The sequence below is a fragment of the Dasypus novemcinctus genome, chromosome 20 (genome assembly GCF_030445035.2).
Source record: "Dasypus novemcinctus isolate mDasNov1 chromosome 20, mDasNov1.1.hap2, whole genome shotgun sequence".
NCBI lineage: Eukaryota > Metazoa > Chordata > Mammalia > Cingulata > Dasypodidae > Dasypus > Dasypus novemcinctus.
This window is the reverse complement of record NC_080692.1, coordinates 31,403,494-31,427,549: the sequence shown is the minus strand read 5'-3', so window position 1 is coordinate 31,427,549 and position 24,056 is coordinate 31,403,494. Positions and strand designations below refer to the sequence as shown.

General features: G+C 38.2%; 1 protein-coding gene across 1 annotated transcript; it reads left to right on the top strand.

The window, feature by feature from the left end:
* Positions 1–486: 486 nt before the first annotated feature.
* CLEC1A (C-type lectin domain family 1 member A) lies at positions 487–19,736 on the top strand. The gene is made up of 6 exons (XM_004451201.4): positions 487–798; positions 11,671–11,769; positions 13,442–13,618; positions 15,002–15,153; positions 17,545–17,663; positions 18,726–19,736. Exons 1-6 carry the CDS (start codon positions 678–680, stop codon positions 18,874–18,876), a joined length of 819 nt encoding a protein of 272 aa, XP_004451258.1. The 5' UTR covers positions 487–677; the 3' UTR covers positions 18,877–19,736.
* The last annotated feature ends 4,320 nt before the right edge of the window (positions 19,737–24,056 follow it).

Sequence of the window (24,056 nt, the reverse complement as noted above, 5' to 3'; positions counted from 1 at the left end):
GAATTGACAACAGGAGAGACTTGGAAAACTAATTCTGTACTTAACCGACTATGTGCTTTGGTCCAATCATTTCACTTAGCTGGTCATGCATCTCTCTGTTTTATAAAATGAAAGAGTAGAATCAGTTAAATACCCTCAAAGGGCTCTTTTGTGCTTTTTTACATGTCTATGATGCTTTACACTTGGCCTTTGGAGGAAGGGAGAGGCTAGGTCCTATGGTCTCCTCTTTTCTCAAAGGCACAAAGAGGTTAACCTTAATCTAAGTGATTCCGTCGCTGTGATGCTAAGCACCTGGGTGATATGTGTCCCTCATGTGAATTGCCACTCCTCAGTCTGGAACCACTTTGTTTTTGTAAAATCTTGTCTTCTTTACCCTGTAGTTAGACAGGAAGAACAAACAGAAGAACTCTGAGAAGTGCAACCCCTTCAGTAATTGTTCAGGCAGAGAACGCCCAAACAGAAAACGCTTGCTACTTCCCCTCAGCCTGACCGATCTGGCATTCAGAAAACACACGCACGGGGAGGGGCTGGGCCTCTCCAGGCAGGAATTGGAGCCAGATGTTTCCCAGCTACTTGAACATTGGCAATGCCTTGCAGAGCCTCGGTTCCTGGACTGTCTGAGGGTATCCAGGGGGCTCGGGGCAATCCCAGCACCCTGCTGCCTCACACCTACAGGCATGTGGCTTCACGCCAAGGACAGCAGCACCAGGGACATGCTGGATGAGGATGAGGACACCAGGATGAGCCTGCGTTCTCTAGCCTCTATTACAACTGGGCGGCCAGAGCCCCAGCGCGCAGGTACTCTGTCCAAGTCCAAGGAGACCAGAGGCCTGAGCAAGGAAGGGAGGGCGGGCTGTCCTTCTAGGAATGATCACTTTAGAAGGGAATGGGGAAGGTTTTCATGATTTACAGTGCCTATCTAACTGTGCACTCTCCATAACCTGTGGGCCACATATATTGAGATTTATTGGGGCATTTTTGGGCTGTGGCGTTTTCCTGAATGATATTGCAGGGACAGATGCAAGACATTATATATCCTGCCATAATCCAATGAATGGACTGGGAGAGAGTGTAAACTACAACATAAACTATAATCCATGCTGTGTAGCAGTGCTCCACAATGTACTCATCAAATGCAATGAATGTACTACACTAAGGAAAGAAATTGTTGATGTGGGAGGAGTGGGGTTGTGGGGATTGGGGCATATGGGAACCTCTTATATTTTTTATTGTAACACTATGTGTGATTTATGTATCTTTAAAAAAATAATTTAAAAAAAAGGTAAACTCAGTAGCTACACAGACATTTGCCTTTTTGAGATTCTATTGTTGGTGTAGTGGTTTATAGTTGGTGGTGTGTTGCTTTTTCCATGTAGGAAGAGCTTATGGAGTTGAGAGTGCACTCTTAAAGCAGAGTATGCCCCTTTCCACCTTCCAATTAAGACCAAATCCAAGCTTGTTTGTATTTATCATTTATGATCTGATCTGAAAATTGAGATTTCCAAAAGCAACCTTTTGGGAACTTATGGTTTTAGAAGGAAACTTCCAAATAGACACCATAACACTGATACTTTGTTTTAACAGATCTGTGTCTGGAAGTTGCAAGATTTTGGGAAATTCATGTCAGCAATGGGTATTCAGTTTTATCATCTGTGAAATGAGGAAGGATTAAAGTAAATGTTTTCTCAAGTCCTCTCAGCTCTGGAATTCTGTGATTTCATAACCTAATAGTGGCCTTAGATACAATTACAGTCTGTCTTCACACCCTTTGCCCTGTTGGCCCCTAGAATACTATCGAGATGTGGCATCAGTTATGAAAATATTTAATTTTAGTTACATTTAAGTGTCATATTATAATTTTATTTCCAATTATATACCCTATGACATAATAATGAAAAAAATATTCAGATCCATAAAAGAGATAATTGGCACACAAAGAGAAGGATTTTCATTCCCAGGTAACTCAGTTCGTATAAGGTAGAAGGTGACTTGACCTGGTGAAAAAATCTTTTACTATAATGCAGAAAGGACTAAGTTTCAATAAGAGGCATGCCACTTACCAACTGTATGATATTGGGTTAGTTATTTAAAACTTCTGGGGTCTCAGTTTCTTTGTTTATAAAATATTAATGATAGCAAATATCTCTATAGTACTTAATGTGTGCCTGGAATTGTTTTGAGCACTTTATACATATTAATTCATATTGTCTTTAATATACAATAGAAGTAACAAACCCTCCCTGATAAGGAGCTATAAGACCTAAGGGTATAAGCTATGTAAAGCATTCGCACATAATAGACCTTCTTAAATGACAGTTTCCTTTTATAGTATTCCATTCCTCAAGAGTTCTAGTTTTTCATTCAAAATTATTCTGTCAGCCAACATCAGAGAGATACTCATTCAGTGTCTGTATCTTGACATGTTCTTTCCCTTTCCACCACCTTTAGGTTTCCTTCACCTCTGTAAATTTAGACCCATACTTTTTTACTGTTTTCCTCTTATTTTCTTTTGTCCAATAATGTTTATTTTTTCTTCCTTTCCTCTACTAAGCCTTTCCACCCCACTTGCTATTTATTTTATGACATTCCTCAGGAGGCCAACGGACATGCTTTCTCTTAGTAAGCTACCCATTAAGCTGTTAGGGGACCCTTGGGATTTCCAGCTGCCTTGAAGGGAAGCCGAGGGACAAATGCAGGGATGGCAGTTTCTGTGACCACAGGCTATGTGCAGTAGGATGCGGTATGTTTTTCTTGAATAAATATTACCCAGAGTCAGCTCTTAGGGGTGTGGTTTTCAGTGGCTTGTGTATTACTTCACTTTTCACCTCGACAGGAGTCAAGAATTCTCACAAGGATTGGCGACCAGCATATTCAGGGAACAGCGTGTACGAGTACAGTCTGCTGAGGCTGAGGGTGGGCAGGGAGGTGAAGCAAGGCAGCACCCTCTCATCTGGCAACCTCTTCATAAGCAACGGAAACTAAAATGGTAGGAGTGGAGGTTACAAAAAATGTCTTGGGAGCAAACATCTGGAAATAGTTACCTTTCTTTATACGGAAAGGATATTTCATCTTCTTGTGCTAATAAAACTATTTAGGGAAATGACTTCACAGAAGTGTAATTATTTGTTAGGTAAATAGATTTGATATAACTCTGCTGCTAAAAATAATGGAGGTATAGATATGATCTGGGATTTCTTTGGCAATGTGGAGAATTCAGAATCAATATGTGACACAGTGATGACTGTAATATTTTAATTTTTACTTCAGAATTAATAAAAATAAATCATATATCTTCATTTATTTATTTTCTAGATTTTAAATGTTAATATAATAGTTATTCCCACGTTAAAAAATGCCAAACAATTCAGAAGATAGAAAGTAAAATTGAAAGACAAGACCCTGAAACCTTTATCCATAAACTTGGGTTCATGTTATGTTATGCCAGACATGTTGCAAAGTACTGAAGATTGAATGCCAAGCTTGATATGATAATGTTTAAGAGGAAAGTTCAAATCAAACATAATTCTCAACTAAGCAACAAGTCTCCTAAGGTGCTGTGAGAGCAGCATGAGCCTGGCACCATGGACAGCTTGGTGGCCTCTCCCTGGTTGGGTACAGGTGGTTAAGAAAGGTGTTGCAGAGGGAAAGCTACCTGAATTGAGTAGATTTTAAGGTGCTCCTCAGAATATGGAAGCAGGAATCTAAGGGATTGAGGGGGATAGGGGCACTATAGGCCTAAGGAGACTAGAGAAGCAATCCTTTGAGGTTTTTAGTAACTTGCGCTTTTGGAGAACAACTAGTACCTCACTATAGTGTGTGTGTGTGTGTGTGTGTGTGTGTGGATGGGTGTTGTGAGGTTTGGCAAGAGATAATTCTGGAAAGATAAGGAATGTCTTTAATACCTTATGGAGGTATTTTGATTCTATCTGGAAGATAAAATAAAGTCATGGGGAGATTTAAACAGGCATCAATCCATTTTGTGTTTTTGGAAGACCATCTAGGCTGCAACAAGGGGGATGGATTGAAGGATTATGAAGCAGGATGTGTGGATACACAGTTTTTCTGCACTAGTTAAGGCATGCAATTAGAAGAACCTGGACTGAGGTAGCATGGTGGAGAGGAGGAGAAACTGATATGTAAGCTATGGGGGTGGCCAAGTCTAAAGTGCAATTAGTTACACATGGGAAGACAAGGTAAGGGAGACCACAGGCTGACCAGGTTCTGTCTGGAGGTATGTTGAAGCTGCTACATTAACTGAGATAGAAACTACAGGTGGAACAGCAGAAGCACTCTGACTGTGTTTGAGGGGTCTACTGGAGGAGAGACATGAGAGGGAGCTGTCCAAAGACTTGTGAATATACTACAGTCTGTGAGCTACATATATGTGTGAATTATCACCATCTAGGTAGTGATTACAATTTATGGGATTCAGTGAGATCACCAAGGGGGAGAATGTAAAATGAAAAGACAAAAAAATCTTTTGTAAGTGAAAGAGTCAGAAAAGAAGAATGCAAATCTTGGCAAACCCCAACAACTGAAGAGCTGTTAAGAGGAAACAGCAGAGGGTAGTAGAATGAGGAACAGGAGCAAAAGGCGTCTAGAAAGTCAGGCAATAATAATTTCAAGAATAATGGAGAAGTCAATGAGAATGGCTAATGCAACTTAAAATTAATAAATAATAGATATTGCAGAGAGTTTAAGTAAGAGAAATATTAAAAATAATGTATTATTTGGCAATAAGGAGGAAAGTAGATTATTGGTGATTTTTAAAAAAAATTTCTCTCCCTCTGCCGCCCCCCCACAGTTGTCTGCGCTCTGTGTCCATTCACTGTGTTTTCTTCTGTGACCGCTTCTATCCTTATCAGTGGGACTGGGAATTTGTGTTTCTTTTTGTTGCGTCATCTTGTTGTGTCAGCTCTCTGTGTGTGCGGCGCCATTCTTGGGCAGGCTGCACTTTCTTTCGCATTGGGCGGTTCTCCTTACGGGGTGCACTCCTTGTGCGTGGGGCTCCCCTACACGGGGGACACCCTTGCATGGCAGGCCATTCCTTATGTGCATCAGCACTGCTCATGGGCCAGGTCCACACAGGTCAGGAGACCTGGGGTTTGAACCGCAGACCTCCCATGTGGTAGGCGGTCTCCCTATCCATTGGGCCAAGTCCGCTTCCCTATTGGTGATTTTTTAAAGCAGCAGTTTGAAAAAGGAACTAATGACTAAGTAGTAAAATAGGCAATTTAAATCACATTATTTATTATTTCTCTTTGAGGAGCTTGATTATAAAGAAAAGAGATAAGGAGTTATTGCTGAGGCATTACAGGGTTGAGTGAGGGCTCTTTATTAAGTTGTGGGAGATTCACATTCAATTGTAGCTTGACAAAGTGTACAGGCAGAGCACTTCACATTAAAAATATAATGGAGAGAAGGAAAATGAATCAACAAATGGACCAGAATTTCTGTCGGAGACTAGTTGTGATCCTATTAAAAGATCATGAACTTATTATGGTTAAAAATACTTTTATGAGTGATTTTCCTTCACTCATATTAAGTACCAATATTTTCAAGTCTTTCCAGATATCTAGCTTCACTTACTCAACTAGAATATTAACCCCCTCACTGCAGAGTCATGGCATAGCATGTCTATTTGATTCAAGAAATCTTTAGAATTTACCCACTAAGTACCAAGCATATGGTAAACACTGGGGGAGACCCTGTTTTTGAGGTGCTTACAGAAGTGGAAGGAATAATATAAAAGGTTATAATAAAATGTTATTTTCTTTAGTGCTATTGAAGATATGTAGGGGAGCCATTAGCCTAGGAAAGAGTCAGTTACTGACTGTGGCTAGTCATGTGGAGGTGACATTTGATCCGGATCTTCAAGGCTAAGTTCAAGTTGTCTAGACAGAAATATAAGGATGTCTGGGTTTCCTTTCTAGAGTGAGGATGACATGTGTGAAGATAAAAGCAAATGATGCACATGGAAAGGGGGCAGTGTTTTAAGGGGTAAAATGAAGTAAAAGAGTTAAGAGGGAAAGAATGAAATACTAATTTTGTATTGAATTTTAGATCTGCCTAAGATGATTTTGGGTATCATCTGCTGGGAGCGCCTTTGGACTGAGGAATGGAATTCATCAATGAGAGGATGTCTGAATTGGTATTTAGGCAGATGAGGCTAAAAATGTAGGATGTGCAGGGCCTTACACAGCACCCTAAAAAGCTTTAGCTTAACCCTGAAGGGACTTGGAAGCTCTTTTCTTAAAGAAAATGAAGGAATGACTAAATTTATACTTCTGAAATTTGACCTGGTGGTGGAATAGAGAATGGCTTAAGGTGGCTCTTACTGAGATGTTTCACTATGGAGGAGCTAAAACACTAGATCTTTCTAAAATTTATTTTAGAGGTTTCCAACTGAGACCGCAATAAAGGGGCAAAAAATCATGTGAGATTTGTTGGGAGGATAATCAAATGATTAGGAACTTTAGCTCTGGGAACAGAGTACTTATGGCATTTCTGGCTCCATCACTTACTATCTGTGCAAGTCTAAGCAAGATAATTACTACTTGATACTTTGGTTTTCTTATCCAAATAAAGATTAAAATTAGTTCCCCACTTGAGTGATTTTTAGGAGATTCAGATGGAAAAAAACCCCCACAACTATTAAAAGTACAGTGATCTAAAGGACCAAATAAACATTTTTAAAAATTTATGCCTTACAACAAGTTTAGCTGCCATTTTTCTGTGAATTCCTGGCATAAGGAAATTTACAAATTGAGGTGTTAAATGCAAAAATAGAAGCATGACCATCTAATCCTGGCTCTAGTTTGTGACATGGCAGTGTGCACACACTTAAATTTTTCTGTGCCTTTTGCGGCTTTTAAGAGCTTTTTAATTTCAGAGGCACACTGACAGACTCTATTTTGTAGCATCTGTTTCATTTGTTGTAGACCCTGGGCATGGAAGAGGGCAAACCATTCCCTCACTGGTGCCTGATGTAGTGTAACTGGTCAAGCATGAGAACTCTCTTCTGCACAAAGTTTCATATAACTACAAAAGTATGTTCAAAATTGGACCATGGCACTGTAGCCTTTTATGGTATGGTTACAATAAGCAATACAGGAAGAGGAGGTGTTTCCCTGTAGATATCTTATTGTTTCTAAGGATGTTCATAACACTCACCTCTTTGCTAAACATGCCTTGGGCAACTGCAGATGGGCTCTCTCCCAACAAACCAAACCATGATAAAGCCAAGCCAAACTAGCACCTCCCAGGCTATTTATTTTGTGAAATATCTTTTTTCTTCTTGGGTGGGAGTGGTCTCTCTCGAGAGACTCCTTATGACTTGGGGAACTTTGGAAAAAAACTCAGAAACATTAGACCCACTGTTAGAAAACAAAACCAAACAAAACACCTAGAGGGAAAAAAGCGTCAAGGAAAAAAAAGGGGAACTCTCAGCATCATAGTCCTTCTTCTCACAGATGTCTGCCATAGAAACTACTTGGAGTAATTTTCTCAGGTCTTTAGGTGAAACAAAGTGGGAGGAGGTAATCATGATTATTATGGAGAGTGGTGACAGAGAGAGACAGAGACAGAGAAGGGGAGAGAGGGAGAGAGAGAGGGAGGGAGAGAGAGAGAGAGAGAGAGATTTATGAGCCAGGGTAGAAAAATCTCTAAATGTAAAATTTAGTTCAGGGAAAAATGACTCCTTGCAAAGGAATTTGAAAACACTTGATCCCTTTGTTGTGGCAGAGAGAAGTCGGGTTATCACAGTATTGAAGGCCAGGACGCGAGAATCTGAGAAGGAAGATTTATTAACAGCTGACCAGGTTCAGCAGAGTTATGTCTTAATAAAAAACGAGCCCTGAATAGGATTTCTGGGCCCCTTTTATATAGAGGATGTAGGAGTGGGGAGTCAAATGGTGCTTTTATGCACAAGGACTATCTTTGTTAGTTTCTTAGAGTTTTAAGTGTTTGTCTGAATATCAGACAGGTCTTGAATTGACACATATCCCCCACATCCTAGGTAAGCTTGAATTAACACATTTAGTCTGCATCCTCCCTGAATATGCAAAGCCTATAGAGCCTCTATCACTTAATTGGCTTTCCAGGAACTAGGCATACTTGGATATAGAATAGGTTTGAATTCATGCACAGGCCATATTACTTTAGCGGAAGACTCAGTACACTTGTTTATTTTTCTATACTAGTAGCAACCTGAGGAAGGCCCATATATTGATTCTTTTTATAGATAAAATTATTATTGAATAATAGTTTAATTCTTCATAGTTCAGGTCCTCACTTCACAGTAAGGATTTAAGTTTACTTATTTTGATATTTTAGACAAAAATCAGCACCTCTTCTGATTATGCTAGGGAAAGCAGATTTTTTTTAGGGATAAATCATTTGTTTGAATTCCATGGTTCTTCTCTTTTACCTTATTATATCAAATTTTGGTCAGGAATATATTAATAATAAAAAGGGATAGAATTCATTTTATTTTGCTATTGAGATATGTATTAATGTAAATAGGCATGTGGAAGGATAGACATATAACACAGATATATGATCAACAGGCTCATTCACTCATTTAACATTGATTGGACTCCTATCATGTTTCAACTGAAGTTCTAGGTACTGGACTACAGTAGTGATGAAAAAGACAATCTTTTCTGTGAAGGAGCTTACTTTTATCGGGGAAAGACAATAACAAACCAAAAATAATAAGTAAGATTTAGAATATATTTAATGGTAATAAAAGCTATGGAGGAAAGTAAAGCCACTGATTAATAAAAGCACTTGTACCTCTAGAATCCAGAGATTTCCAGGTGGTTAAATTTCGAGGGCTATAAAGAAGTTTAAAAGTATTAGGGTTTTGAAGAAGATGCTTATCCTAAGTTACATTATGCCTCTGATCTTGTTTTTTTAAGTTCTCCTGACTCAAGAAACACTTAGGGGCAATGCCATGAGTCATAATCCATTTCCAGGAATATTTAGACCAAACTATATAATTAATTGAAGGACACAGGAAAAAACAAATCTCTCTCAGATTAGTTCCTGGTACAAATTGCACACAAGTAAGTGTATAGAAACCAGTAATTCTAGGAGATATATTTCACTGGGGCTGACAGAAATGTTGCTGAAAAGTCAAAAGATTTTTTTTAAATCAACCTGTAAGATTTCATTTTATGTAATCTTCAGTGTATCATTAAAACTTTCATAGTTTAGGTAATATTAATCTTTCATAATCCCATTATGCATTCTTTTGCTCACTCAAATATTTATTCAGTCCTATGCGTCAGGCACTATTTTCAGTCCAGGAAATGCACAAGTAAGCAACACTGACAAAGTCACTGCATTAATGGAATGTATATTCAAGGGCGAGAAGGTAGAAAAAAAAACAAAAAAAGAAACAAAAAAACCCTCCCCAAACCCCCAACCCTGCGAACACAACAACCAAACAAACAAAAGCTAAGAAAATGTCACCTAATAATCTTATTTAAAAGCACATTGATGACAGGGTGAGGTGCTAGAGATGACTTGAGCCTCTTGTAATGACATGTCATTTAAGCTGAGTAACAGAAGTAGCCTGCCAATAATCTAAGAATCAATTGACAAAGAGACAGATGCAAAGTCAATTCAAAGGTAACTAGACAGTGTCCCGGGCTAGTAAGATAGGGAAATAGACGGATCTGGAACCTGGCAGAGAGTCCATGCGGACCTCAGTATCCCCCAAGATGGCTACTGGAACCCCCACCCCCAAGATTCTGCCATCCAGAACTAAGACTTTTTCTGGATGCAAAGAAAAGCCCCAGATGTTCCCTAGGGACTTTTATCATTGGGTCCTCACTGGGGAATTGATGGGTAGGGTAATCAATCAAAACAGCAACAGCTGGAACCCCGCCCCTGCCGTAAGCAAAGGGGTGAAATAGTTAATAGTCTATAAAGCAGATCGCGAGGCCTGAGAGCACTCTTGTCCCGCTCTCTTGCCTCTGGACTTGTTCCTGCCCTCTCTGCACTGCTCTCACTATTTTTCCTCTGCCATGTGGCCAGGCAAGTAAACCTGGACATTTATAATCTACACTGGGGAATTGGAGCTTGTAAATCAGCCCTCTTTATCCCTTTTCACCCTCTTCCTCTCTACCTGGGACCCCTGATCTGTTCTTTTCTCCCATTTCTCATCCCTCCCTACCTGAATAAATTACTGACCTAACTCCCCAGGAGTGCCCTTGAAATTCATTTCTGCAGCATAGCCAAGAACCTAGATAAAATCCAGTAACAACAGGAAGAAGCTTATTTAGGACAATGATAAAACAGAGGGCCACAGTGAGGAGAGCCTTTGTGTGAGGGGGAAATGGTTCAGAAAGGGATAACAGCTAGTCAAGGTTGGCATAAAGAAAGAGTGCTGTAGGATTTTATTCTCAGTGCAATAAAGCTAGTGGAGGTTTTGTAAATGGGAAGGGCCATGATAAAGTTTCCAGTTTTTAAAATGAGCACTTGGGGTTTTTGCGATAAGAGGATTTGAATTGTATTTTAAATGTAGTAGAAGGCATTGGGAGTTTTTATGAAGGAGATGGTTATGAAGAGATCACGAGAGTCACATTTTACAACATATTAATAATAGAGCTACTCTGCAATTTTTACTTATTTTCTCTACTAGATTATAAATCCCAGAGTACAGTGATTTTATTTTATATTTAATATTACCCTTGCTACTTGTTCTCCATTTAGAAGTAATATTTCATCAAAATCTCTGTAACCAGACTGCACTGAGGAGAGGTAGACAATTCATCTCTTGACTCTGTTTTGGAAACTGATTTGAAACCTGACTTCAGGTCATTGAAGTGAACTCACAGGTGACCCAGGGAACAGAATTGGTTGAAGGTTGTTTCCTTTTAATCACAGTTCTAGATGGTCCCTGTGCCCGATTGGCAGAAGTTCACTTGAATCTCAGTGGAATCTCTGCAAGCACCACCATGATACCCCGTAGGGATGTGGGAGAAGAAAGAATGCAGCTTTTTTAGTATATGATTATGCAAATATTGGGATAGCTTAAATACATCTTTGAAAAATTGATGACCACATTTCTTTATAGTCTGTTTTTGGATATATATAAATCAAATGAATAAAGAAAACCCTTACAAAAGAAGGGCTTTTAACAATGAAACCTCAAAGAGAAGAGTAACATGATCTTTTCCCATTACTCAAGGGCAGTTTTCCTTTGAAAAGAAACGGATATAAATCTTAGGAGGTTTTCACGAAACCAACTGCACTCGCACATTTATTCTCTCTTCTCCGAAAATATGAAAAATTGTTCCTGTGGTTGGGTTCAGGGAATCTTAGGGCAGGTTCTGGGCATTTCAGTGAGAGCCTTTAATATGCTAATTTTGACAAAAGGGAGGTTATGTGAAGAATTCTATAAAGTTCATGGTAATGCATAACTTGATTACTGCAATGTAGGACTTGGGGAGCACTGAGAAGGGATGGGGCTCATGAAAGAATCTAGCTCTAATAAGTGGGGCTTGGCGTTCTGCCTTGGACAGAAGGAAAGTCAGCTTTCCCTTGCTCACCATCCTCCCGCACAATCATTTCCTGTCCAGAACCAACACATCTGACTTGCTTCCTGTTCAGAGTAGGGAAGAAAAAGCCAAACCCTGATTTCTCTTTTGTTCCCTGCAGCCCACCGTGCTCCTTGCTCAGCCTGGCGCCCAGTGGCCCTGGCCCTGCTGACATTGTGCCTGATACTGCTGACCGGCCTGGCAGCCCTGGGGCTTGTGTGTAAGTGTGCACTCTTCCTTGGGGGAGGAGCCTGGCCCCAAAGTTTGTCTAGGATAAGAAACCCTTGCTGTGGACTCTCTTACTTTAATTCTGGGGTCTGTGGATAATTCAGTGTACCATATTCTAAGGACATCTATTTGAAGGATTAGTCATGGAAGATGCATTAAACGACTGCAGTCGCTCGTCAAATGGAATTATGAATTGTGTTTCAATATAAGAAGGTTTTTGTTTATTTTTAAGCGAACATTTAAAATCAGCGATTTTCAGAATGAAGTCATGTTTCAGCCTTCTTGCATTCCACAAAAAAAGGAGAGAAATAGTGGCTTTTACGTTCAATATGAATGGCTCAGAAGGCTAGTGCAGAGGGAAGATATTTCATTTATATCGTTTTTTTCTCTTTTTTATTATTTAAATTTTTAATTCATTTTTTAAAAATATTACATTAAAAAAATATGAGGTCTTATTCAACCCCACTGCTCCCACCCCACCACTCCCCCCACAGCAACACTCTCTCCCATCATCATGTCATATCCATTGCATTTGGTAAGTATATCTCTGGGCATTGTTGCACCTCATGGTCAATGGTCCACATCATAGCCCACACAATATAAAAAGAATTAGACCAGATCCTTAATCACTAAGACATTTTTTCAAGAAGTTCAGGAAGTTAAGGAGTTATTTTGGAGACATTCGTGAATTTCAAATAGGAAAGAATATAAGAGTTAAAGTAATTGAATTTCTCTAAATTTCAAACTAGTAAGGACAAGTTCAAAAATTTAAAATGGAAGTTGATTATCTGTCTTGTTAGAAAGAGACCCTAGAGCAAATTTTCTTGAACAATCAAATAAAGAGATTCAAGGATAAAGATCGCAAGGATAAAGAGCAAGTTTTAATGTCAAAAATAGATTTTTATAGGAAAAATTAGAATTATTGTTGGTAATCTTAAATTGTAAAATTAGAAATATATAAATATATATACATACACACAGACATATGTACATATACTTATGCATATATCATTCATATATGTATTTCTTATTGTTTTTCCCTGACCCTAAATTTTTTACTTAATTTGATATAACTTCTCTTTTGCAGTCACCATCCTTACTAGGGATGTAAAGAAAGTATCATGCTTCAAGAGAGATTTCTAAATCTAAGTAGAGATTCTGAGGTTCAAAACTGTGTTGAAATTTTCTAGTCAAGTGTTATTAAGAAAGTTACTTGTTCTCACTGAACCTAATTACAAACCTTTAAACATAGAGAAATGATTTTAATGACTAATTAAGGACCACATGATGTAACAATATCTGGTACATCCTCAGTGCTCAATATAATGATCAATGGATGCAAGGATTTTTTGGTTTTAGGCTAAGCAATGGTTTGAGAATGCACACGAATATATTTATTGAGCAGTAAATATGGTCTGGGAATTTATTCTTAAAGATACTGTTACAGCACCACATTTACAGATGAAGAAACAGTTTTAGAGAAATTAATTTGCCCAAGGCCATACAATTTATCATGTACTAGAGCCCAAATCTGAATATAGGTATTATGAGACCTCAGAGTCTAAGATCATAAACAATACGCTGTATAGTATTCCCTTTATGTAGAAAGCAAAAATAGAAAAGAAGAAACAAGCTGTTCATTCTGACTTGGTGACTCGGGATAGTTTTTCAGTTCTACCAGCTCTCCAATGCTCAACAAGACAGCATCTCTGAAAAGGAAGAAAGACTGGGGAACCTTTCCAGGGAGCTGCACTCTCTCCAGGTCCAGAAGGGGAAGCTTGAAGACACTCTGCAGCTGGTGGCTGAAAAACTCTGTCGTGAACTCTATGACAAAACTGGAGGTAGGTCCTGATCACTGAAGTCCCCTCAGCTTCAGGATATCTGTCCAGGGAGGAGGGCTGAAATCCCACACCTGGGAACCCCAGGGTATTTAACCAGTTGCCTGGCAAACTCAATAAAGAGCTTGGGCATCAGTAACATTTATAGATAATAATTATTGAGGGCTTACTAAGTGCTGGGTATCGCTGTGTACTCTACATATATGTTCTTATAAACTTTAAATTCTACCTCAGAACATAATCAGTCAATACATGCAAAGAGTTCAGAAGAAGCCTGCACATGGGAAGCATTTAATGCAAGACAAAGGGTTGACCAGAGAGAAGGGAGGTAGCTTGGCCAATTAGGCAGACTTTCTTATTATCTATGCTGTTTGGAGTTGTTACAGTGAGATGTATTAATATCGTCTTTATGCATTAAAATACATTTGAGCATTTTAAAAAAGAGTTTGGGCAACACAACCATCACCAGGTACAGGGCTCATGTAGATCAGATTTCTCTGTGTTATAATATGGAAAGAGATTCTTCAAATTCGGGCATTTGAAAGAGCAAAAACAATGAACTAAGAAGAACCAGAAGAACAGTTCAAGTAAATAAAATACAGGATTATTTTTCATTAAACCTGGTCACACAGAGCTCTAAAAATAGTACACATTTCATAATGTGGTTACAAATCCTTCTCTACAAGAAAGCTAATGAACTCATAGCTATCATTCTCAAATTTTAGGATTCAGATGTAACAAGCACACAACATTAATGTATGGTGTTAAAAATAGGAGGTGTATATGTGACCTCTATTTTCTGCATAACTTTTCTGCAAACTTATTATAATTTCACTGTTGGCTCATAACTTATTTTTTTCTAAAATTATTATTTGCATTTAGATAGGAAAATGGACCCTAATATATTGTTCTATATTGAATTTTTTAAAAATGTTTTGCTATTCTATAAGAAGGTTTTAAGGGAAGCAAAAAACTGAACCTTCACTTGTTTCTTAACTGCCATGCATAATCTCCAAATATATATCTTGCATGTTCATACTGAGCTTATGAACATGCAAAAGCTTTTATTGGAATGGAATATCATCTGTGCTGAATTACCTAAGCCAGGAACAAATAAATTCCTGTTATTCATTATTGAACCCCAAACTCCATGTAAGCAGGTGGTATCGGTTTTACCTTCTGCTTTGTACTCAGCACCAATTACAAATCCAGGCATATAGTGGGTACTCAGTAAATATTTATAGTTAATATTGTCTGGGCAATTAAATGCTAAAAAGAAAAGGGTATCAGTTATTTCTTGGGTCATCACATACTATTTAATTTCAAGAAAAGAGGAATTCCAGACTCAGGTAGAGAAAAACTTATTAAATGTGGTTTCTTTCAAAGAACACAGGTGCAGCCCTTGCCCAGAAAAATGGAAGTGGCATGGGGACAAATGCTACCAGTTCTACAGAGAGAGCAAAAGTTGGCAGGATTGTGGATATTTCTGCATTGCTGAGAACTCTACCATGCTGAAAATAAACACACAAGAAGTGCTGGTAAGGTTCTGAGGCTCTGCCAATATTTGATGAATTCTCATTTGTAAAACCCTTATAAGAGCTGGATAAGAGACTCTAAGGTGACTTGGATATTAATCTTCAGATCCCCCCACTTACTATTGTTAAGGCCTAAATCTTATTCTCATCATTTCAAAGTATCCCCTGAAGCATCTTGAGAAAACTTCTCTTCTTCATAAATACCCTTAGATCCATGAGGAATAGCTCTTGAATCTCCCCATTAGTCAGGGATCACATGAAATATGTCTTAATTTCTTATCTCTTGATTTATGTAAGAAGGGAACTATAATGATATCAAGCCAGAAAGATGAAAAAGCACTTCATGCTCTTCTGTTATAAAAATGACAGAGCATTTAATTGAAATGTTATATTAACTGAACCATTACTATAATCTCCAAATATATATTTTGATTTCTAAAATTTTAACCAAAGTAGATGAGTCAAGGCAGATATGAGAATGAAATATTGAGTAAGTGAATGCATGTATATGTCATACTAGATTTTATAACTATTACAATCATATTCATTATTGCTTTTAGATTTAATTCCACAAACAGTATGACCATTACGTATTTATCACTGTATCCCTAAACTTAACAGAGAGCCTAGCATAGCATAGATCATCAGTGAAGGTTATATAATTTAATTAAATGTCTATCTCACTACAAAAGCTCTAAATATTCTTTTATTTTTTTCTTAAAGATTTATTTTTATTTATTTCTCTCCCTCCCTCCCCCCGTTGTCTGCTCTCTGTGTCCTTTTGCTGTGTGTTCTTCTGTGTCTGCTTACATTCTTGTTAGCAGCACCGGGAATCTGTGTCTCTTTTTTGTTGAATCATTTTGCTGTGTCAGCTCTCCATGTGTGCAGCACCACTCCTGGGCAGATGGCGCCTTTTTTTTTTGTGCAGGGTGGCTCTCCTTGTGGGGCGCACTCCTTGCGTGTGGGGTTTCCCTATGCTGGGGACACCCCTGTGTGGCACGGCACTCCTTACATGCATCAGCACTGTATGTGCGCCAGCTCACCACATGGGTCAGGAGGCCCTGGGCTTGAACCCTGGACCTCCCATGTGGTAGGTGGATGCTCTATCAGTTGAGCCAATTCTGCTTCCCTAAACATTCTTTTATTTACAGTTTAATTTCTATCTACTTCTTGGAATCTGTGATGAATGAATCTCTGTAGCCTGTCTCATCTACTAAAATAATCTATTTCCTTCTTTCTTGATGGCTTAATTTATGCATAAAAGGAGGCAATTTCTTTGCTTACAACAATATGCCCTGGCACAAGTGCTCTTAATTTTTCTTATACTCTTTGTTTCATCTGCTTCCATCACATACTGAGGACTCAGCTCTATAAATGAATTTACTACACACAGTAGTAAGAAATTTGATTTTGAAAGCCAAAGGGTTATTTTTTCTCATGTACATCATATCTTTGCCTATATTTAAATAATCACTTTCATATGATATTTCTATGCTTTTAATTTGAAGGAGCATCCATTCAATTGGAAACAATATTTTCAACTACCATTCTTTGGCTATTCCTACTCTATTAGAATTGTTTAGTAATAGTTTCGTATATAATCCAATAACCTCATTGAATTAATGTGTCATTTGTTATCTGGCAGACTGAGGATACAAAAATAAATAAAATTAAGTGCATGTCCTTAAAGAACTCACTGTATGGTATAACGAGTAGACAAAGGGATAATTAAAATAAAGTTGGGTAACTTTATGTTAGTGATATTAGGTGATTAGAATGAAGCTACACGGAAGGGAGTAACTGTAAAAATTTTGATATATATATTAGAAAAGGAATCATCCTTTATATGACTGTATAAATAACACATGTATATATATTCACATATAAAGAAATATTTTCACAGTTCTTTTATTCCTCTCCTAGTCTGAAATATAAATCATCCTACCAAATCCCTTTTTTTCTTTTCTCAGGTATAAAGGTTACCTCCCTATTCCTGCATTTTCCCTGCCATATTCTTTCATTTTTAAGAATCATTCCAATTCTACTTGTAAATCTTCCTCCCTCATTTAAAAAAAAAAAATTCTTAGTGTTTAGTCTTGAGCCTTGAATGTGTACAATGTGTAAACTCTGGTTTATGTGATGCCTGGTTGCAGAATATAAATATATATTCCATGCTTACTAAGACAAAAAATTTTTTTCTTTAACTTGGACACATGTCTAACTGACCTTAGCACAGATGCTTTTTCTCTGAAATGTATGCAAGTGAACTTGACATTTGAGGCAGGGTCCATCTATTTATTCTCATATAAAAAGAGCTGTCTAGCCTCTCACATCTTTGTATAGCTATGTCATAACATCTCTAGAGCTAAAGATTTTCTTGTGTGCTTTTCACAGGAGTTTGCCATGCCTCAGAGCTACTCTGAGTTTTTCTACTCTTATTGGACAGGGCTCTCTCGCAATGGCAGTACCATGGCCTGGCTGTGGATGGATGGGACCCCTTACTCCTCTGAACTGTAAGCCATCAGAACAATCTATGGGACAGAAATTTAGTAGGGAGATTTGCTTGAATGATGGTAGTGTCAACAGTTTGGTTCAGCAAGTGTTAATCAAATATCTGCTTTGCCTTAGATACTGTGCTTGTGGGAGAATGTTCAAAGATGTATGAAACATGCTGTTTACTCTTGAGTGTTTTATAAACCAGTGAGGGAGACAGATACAAAATGTTAGTAAAATAGCAGGGATGATTGATTCCCTGGCTGTTTTCAGAGCTGTGCATATCAGGACGTTAAGTCAAGAAGAACATACTGAGGAGAGTGGGATTCCCCTTGAATGGGAGATATCTAATAAATAGAGGAGAGAGAGAGAGAATTGGGGGCGAGGGGGGATGGAGGTAAGGGAGCAAAAAAGAATTCTTTTACAGATGAGAAAACTGAAGACGAGTTTTAAAACTGTCTTATCTAATTCATGCAACCTGTCAATATCAGAGATAATATTTGACCTTGGATTTCTTGCTTTTCTGTGCAAAGGGAAACTATTATTTGTACATGCAATCTCTGAGAATAGATATACCGACAATATAAAGAGTATTAAAATTAAAATTAGTTTTATTTAGGAAGTTAGCATTAAATAGGAATGTGCATGGGTATCCTTTTAAATGGATAAAAGTAATTTCTTACTAAAATAGGCTACAATTTAAGGCCATGTTAAAACAGGTACCTTTCTTTCCTCTGAACCACACAGCATTTGTTCTGGCAGGACACAGGAAATATTTAATCTAATAATTCTTATTTTAAACTTGAGCAAACTGAAATCCAGAGATGTTAGATAACCTTCCAAATGCCAGTAAAATCATATGATGAGTTACAACTTATACCTTAGTTTTAGTTAGAAACCGTCTTTGTTTCTTTAGGTGACCTGCTGTTTTAAGAAAGGGAATGGAAGTTGAGGGGTTGAAAAGTTTTGAGATTCTCTATTTACAGTAAACTCCTTCTGGGTATCTAGTCTATAATAGTATTAGCCTTGGAAGACTCCCCAAGTATGTTCTGGGTATTCAGTATTTCATTTCCTTTTTTAAGGTTTGAGATTGTGATAGACTTCACCAGCCTCAGGAGCAGGGACTGTGTGACCATCCTCAACGGGAAGGCTCTCTCCAAGGACTGCAAAGAGCTGAGGCGGTGCGCGTGCCAAAGCCCCGCGGCGAGGGTGAGGCCAGAGTGCCTCCGTTAGCGCCCTTCGGCCAAGACAAGGAAGCGATCAAATCTACAGCTACCCACAAAAGAGTTGACCAAGCAACAAGAGGATGGAACAAGAGATATTTGAGACGTTGGGAATGGAAAGCAAACAGGAATGACCAGTCTCTCTGACTAGGGTTGGTTGCCCAGAAACCTCTTCAGGATTCCCGACTCTCTGAGCTTGGGTTCCTGCATATTTATTTACCAGTCCTGAAGAAGTTCTGTTTCTGTACTTCCAGACATACCCAGAAACCAATAAGATGCAATATATCGTCTTGACTTAGAGCCATCTTTTTATTTTTCTTCTTTCTCAGCATCTAAATCATCTCCCTCTTCCCATGTCTTCCTTAATAGAGAAAGGAGAAACTTCCTGAAGTGAAGGAAACAACCTGAAGTAACATCCTTTGCCCCAAAAGTCAATGAGAAATCAGCAGTCATTCCTCAGTCTGTTCTTTCAAATACACATCTAATGCTTTTTGTTTGTTTCAGTCCATACTTTGCCCTTCACCTTCACTCATAAAACCTCGTCTGCTTTGTCTATGGCTTGCTTCCCAGCTGGGATACCTCTACTTAACTTCTTACCACCTCCCCTTGTCCATTTAAGTCTCCAATAAGCATCTCCTTTATCTTGGAAGATCCCCCAGGAAACACATATTCTCCATTTCATTCCATATCAGAAGAACTGCTTCCTATGCTTCTCTCAGAAACTTTGAAGAGCAGAACAAACAAAAGGCAACCTGTTATGTGAACCTGTAATGGTTTACTTTCAGGTTCCTCCTTTCTTCCATTTGATATATGTTTATGCCTTTCAGGTACTGGACGTTTAAAAATAATAAAAAATTCATATTATGCAAAGTGTGTGCGATTGGAGAATGGTTTGTGATTTGATAGAAAATTCAGTTTATGAATAGTCTTCAGAATATGATAGCAACTAGTGTTTTTCTTCTGTGTGCCTTCCTGAGGGTTTGTGGGGACTCCACAGGAATATTGATTTCTTGGATTATATGGGTGAAAAAAGAAGTTCTTACATGAAGACAGTCTTCAAGAGAATGGTTTTAACACTGTCCTGAAAATGAAATTCTTTGAGTCAAGCTCATGGCTTCAATGCAAGGCTCAAGAAAAGAAAATTGACCTGCAATAAGGAAAATTACTTCCCATCAAGCTCAAGCATAGTGAATGAGAGACTTTGACTTCTGAATAGCCATCTTCTTGACCAGGCATTTCTTCTTCAAGAAGACAACAATCACATTCATGACGGGTCATTGCAAGTGGCTCTATCAAAAGTACTGTGTTTGGTGATTTATAGGTAAATCAATTTTAGTTTAGTACTAGAAAGGATTATCTATCACAAATCTTTATTTTTCAAGGTGGGAATTGGGGAGCTTCAGGTTTACTTTCAGTAAACATCTTTCTCATGGTGATATGACATAAGAACCACTAATGATAAAGAGAATACTTTTGGGTTCATATTTGTAAGCCTGAATCTTGTATCAGAAACTACTTGCAGGGTTCACCCTTGAGATCTTTCCTTTCAATTTTCTATTGATTAACTCAGAAATTTCTTCATTGTTGAACAAATCTTTTGCTGATTATGCGGTGGAAAGAGAAATGCATTTGTCACTGAAAATGAGAGTTTTCAAACTCTATTTCTGATTTACCTACTGGGCAAATACTTTTATTAATGCTTCACTGAGCTTATTTCATTGCACATAAATTGTAAATGTTTCTAATTTCTTTACAGTGTTACTATTAGCTGAAATGAGGCAAATGTAAAATTATTTTCATAATTTATAATGTAATATAGAATGTAAGGGATATTAAGACAGTGATTCGTTTTTAAATGTAGGGGAGTACTAACACATGCAGAAACCACCCTCTTTTGAGACCTGTGCTCAGAAGCAAACCATGGAATGGCACCTCTATTGGGGAACTGTGGATGCTACCAGATATTTTCTATGAGTGTAGCTATTCAATGTATGCAATGAGAATGTATGTATTCTCATGAGAATGTATTTAATGTATGTAATGAGAAATGAGGATTAAATCTTTAATAAAAGAGCAAGTATTATTGAAGCCTTGTAGCATGCAGAAAGAAACTATGGTTAATATGGGAAAGCCAAATGGCTTGGGGAATAGGCTATATAATAGGAATATAGCACTCGTTTAAGTGTGACCACCAGCATGCTATGGGAGTGCAGGCTAGTTCAGGGATGGATGATAAAGTGTTCCTTTACATGCTAACTGCTTTGAAGAATCAGCTGCTTGGAGAATGGCTATTGAATAGTGTTCTGTCTCCAGCTCCATCAATTAAGAGTAAGTGCCACTTTAAATGAAGAAAAAGGAAAAAAATCTCATTCATTTGACATATTGCTCATTCTTGAGCTTATTCTTCCCCATCTTTGCCTTCAGTTTCCTCATCTGTATATCCAAACTCAGAATATTGATTACAATATGAGCACATTTATCAGAAGAGCTGAAAGGGAGTACTGCCCTACCTTCTTTCCTCAGACATTTTATTATTGTTATTATAAGAACAGTAAATAATCATAGAAAGAACTTGGAAATATAAATTGTTGAGTACAATTTTCAATTGACTCTCAGAAAGAGCAACATCACATGAAATGGTTTTATAGGATGGGAAGAGTTTTTCTTTTCTAGGCTTATGTGTATAGTAGGTAATTCTGAAGAACTGGCAGGAATAGTCAAAGGAGTAGCTCAGCCTTTCCTGGTAGGGCTGAGTTCCCCAGGCGACGCAGTGAGCTATTTCTTTTCCTGAGGAAATTGAACCAACTCTCAGGACTTATCGTCAGGAAGCAGATCATGGGCCCAGCAATGGCAGGAAATGTGAGAAGGGTGATGGAGAGCTTTTACTCTGGGAATAGAAGCAGATACTGAACTGAGGAGAGAAGTCAGGTTGATTGTCTCAGGGTGGCCTCGATGTTTGGGAGTCAAATGCTCTGTAGAGGAATCCTTGTCGTTTTGGTAGAATGCACAGGAATGCAATATGATTTAAGGTGAACACAACTCATTTCACAAAGTTCAATGTGTGAACAGGTGTTTAGAATCTGAAAATATTTACTACGAGTACTCTATTTAATCTAATGTTTTTTCTTTTACACATTTCAAGCACTTTAACCCTACCATGTAACACAATTTACCACTACCTTGAAAAAGGCCTTGGTGTGCAGGGCCAAAAGCAATATGCAGGGAAAAATCTCCCATCCAGAACATCTGTTTGAAAAGCAGCATTTCCACTGAGGAAATTTGTAGGAGCTTATGCCAGCTGGGCTGTAGATAAAATTCTGATTTGTAAATACTGCATCACATTCAGGGGGCATGACATCAGCTGAAGGATGTTTGCCTTTTGCTTCATTGTACTTTTTCTAAGAAGAATTATAAACACTTCCTATCCTTTTTCTAAACATAGCTCCATGACGACATAAAGAATCTTGAAGACAAATGTTCTTTACTACCCAAATGGCCATTGTTTCTCTTTTATCCCAGGTTATTATATTCAGCTGCCAGCTGCCAGCTGTGGGAACTGAGCACAGGAGACAACTTATACTCTATTTTCTTTACTCTTCTCCTTTTCCATCTTCAGCAAAAGCTGGACAAAGTCCCTTTTATTTTAGCTCCCACTGTTTAAACTCCAGGTGATGATTAAATAAGAAACAGACACAAAATCCACCTTTTCTTGTCCTTAAAGGACCCTACAGAGGAATAGATGACTTTTTACAAAAGACTTTTCAGTTCATTTAAGTGATTCCCACCACCTTTATGCATTAGGTATTATTTTGCTTTATTTATTTAAGTGGTGACGTTATTGCAGGGAAGGAACATGAGAATCTAAGGAACATTTGCTGTTGAACAAACTCTGTGAAGTCAGCTAGGCTATATGTAAGGCTTTAATTCTTTTAGAGCTGGATTAACCATTGGTGAAGTAGCTTTTCATTTCAGTTCACCTCTTTGTTGTATCTGACAACCAAAGTTTCCCCTATATCTGCCAATTGAGCTTAATTATCTTGCAGTGAGCAGGAATTGTGCATATGATTTAATGCATTAAATTATTTGTTGTTTAAATCTTGTAAACACTTCAATTTGTAGCATTTTACATCCATCTATCTTTGATTATGGTATTATCAGGGGAAGGTACAGTAATTTATCTCTGTTCACTAGGACTAACAGGGTGCTTGAGACAGAGAGGGTATTCAGTAAATGACTGTTGGATGATGGCTGCTCCTAATTTAATCTACTTGTGGTTAAAAGTTCTAGAGTGGTAAGCCTATGTTTTGTGTTATAAAAAAGTTGCCAAATAGTGGCGGACTTGACCCAGTGCTTAGGGAGTCTGTCTACAACATGGGAGGTCCGCGGTTCAAACCTCCTTGACCCGGGCCTCCTTGACCCGTGTGGAGCTGGCCCACGCACAGTGCTGATGAGCGCAAGGAGTGCCCTGCCACGCAGGGGTGTCCCCCGTGTAGGGGAGCCCCACGCACAAGTAGTGCGCCCCATAAGGAGAGGGTGAAAGAAAGTGCAGCCTGCCCAGGAATGGTGCCCCACACATGGAAAGCTGACACAGCAAGATGACTCAACAAAGAGAAACACAGATTCCCGTGCCGCTGACAACAACAGAAGCAGACAAAAGAAGATGCAGCAAATAGACACAGAGAACAAGACAACTGGGGTGGGGGGGAAGGGAAGAGAAATAAATAAATAAATAAAATCTTAAAAAAAAATAGTTGCCAAATTGTCTTCCAAAGTGGCTGCACCATTTTACATTCCTATGAGCATCCTGTTGCTCCGCATCCTCACCAGCATTTGGCATTGTTGGTGTTTGGAACTTTAGCCATTCCAATACGTGTGCAATGGTATCTCATTGTTTTAATTTGCAATTCTTTAATAAATATGATTTTGAGCATTTTTAGAATGCCTGTTTACCATGTGTGTATCTTTTTTGGTGAGGTACATGTTCACTTTTTTTTTTTTAAATTGGGTCTTTTGTTTTCTTATCATTAAGTTCGGGTTCTTTTTATGTGCATCCCAAATATGTCTTTCTCCAGTTACATGTTTCGTAACATTTTGCAAATGTTTTCTCCAAGTCTGTGGCTTGCGTTTTAATTCTGTTAACTGTGTCCCTTGCAGAGGAGACTTTTTTTTTTTTTAATGATGTCCAACTTG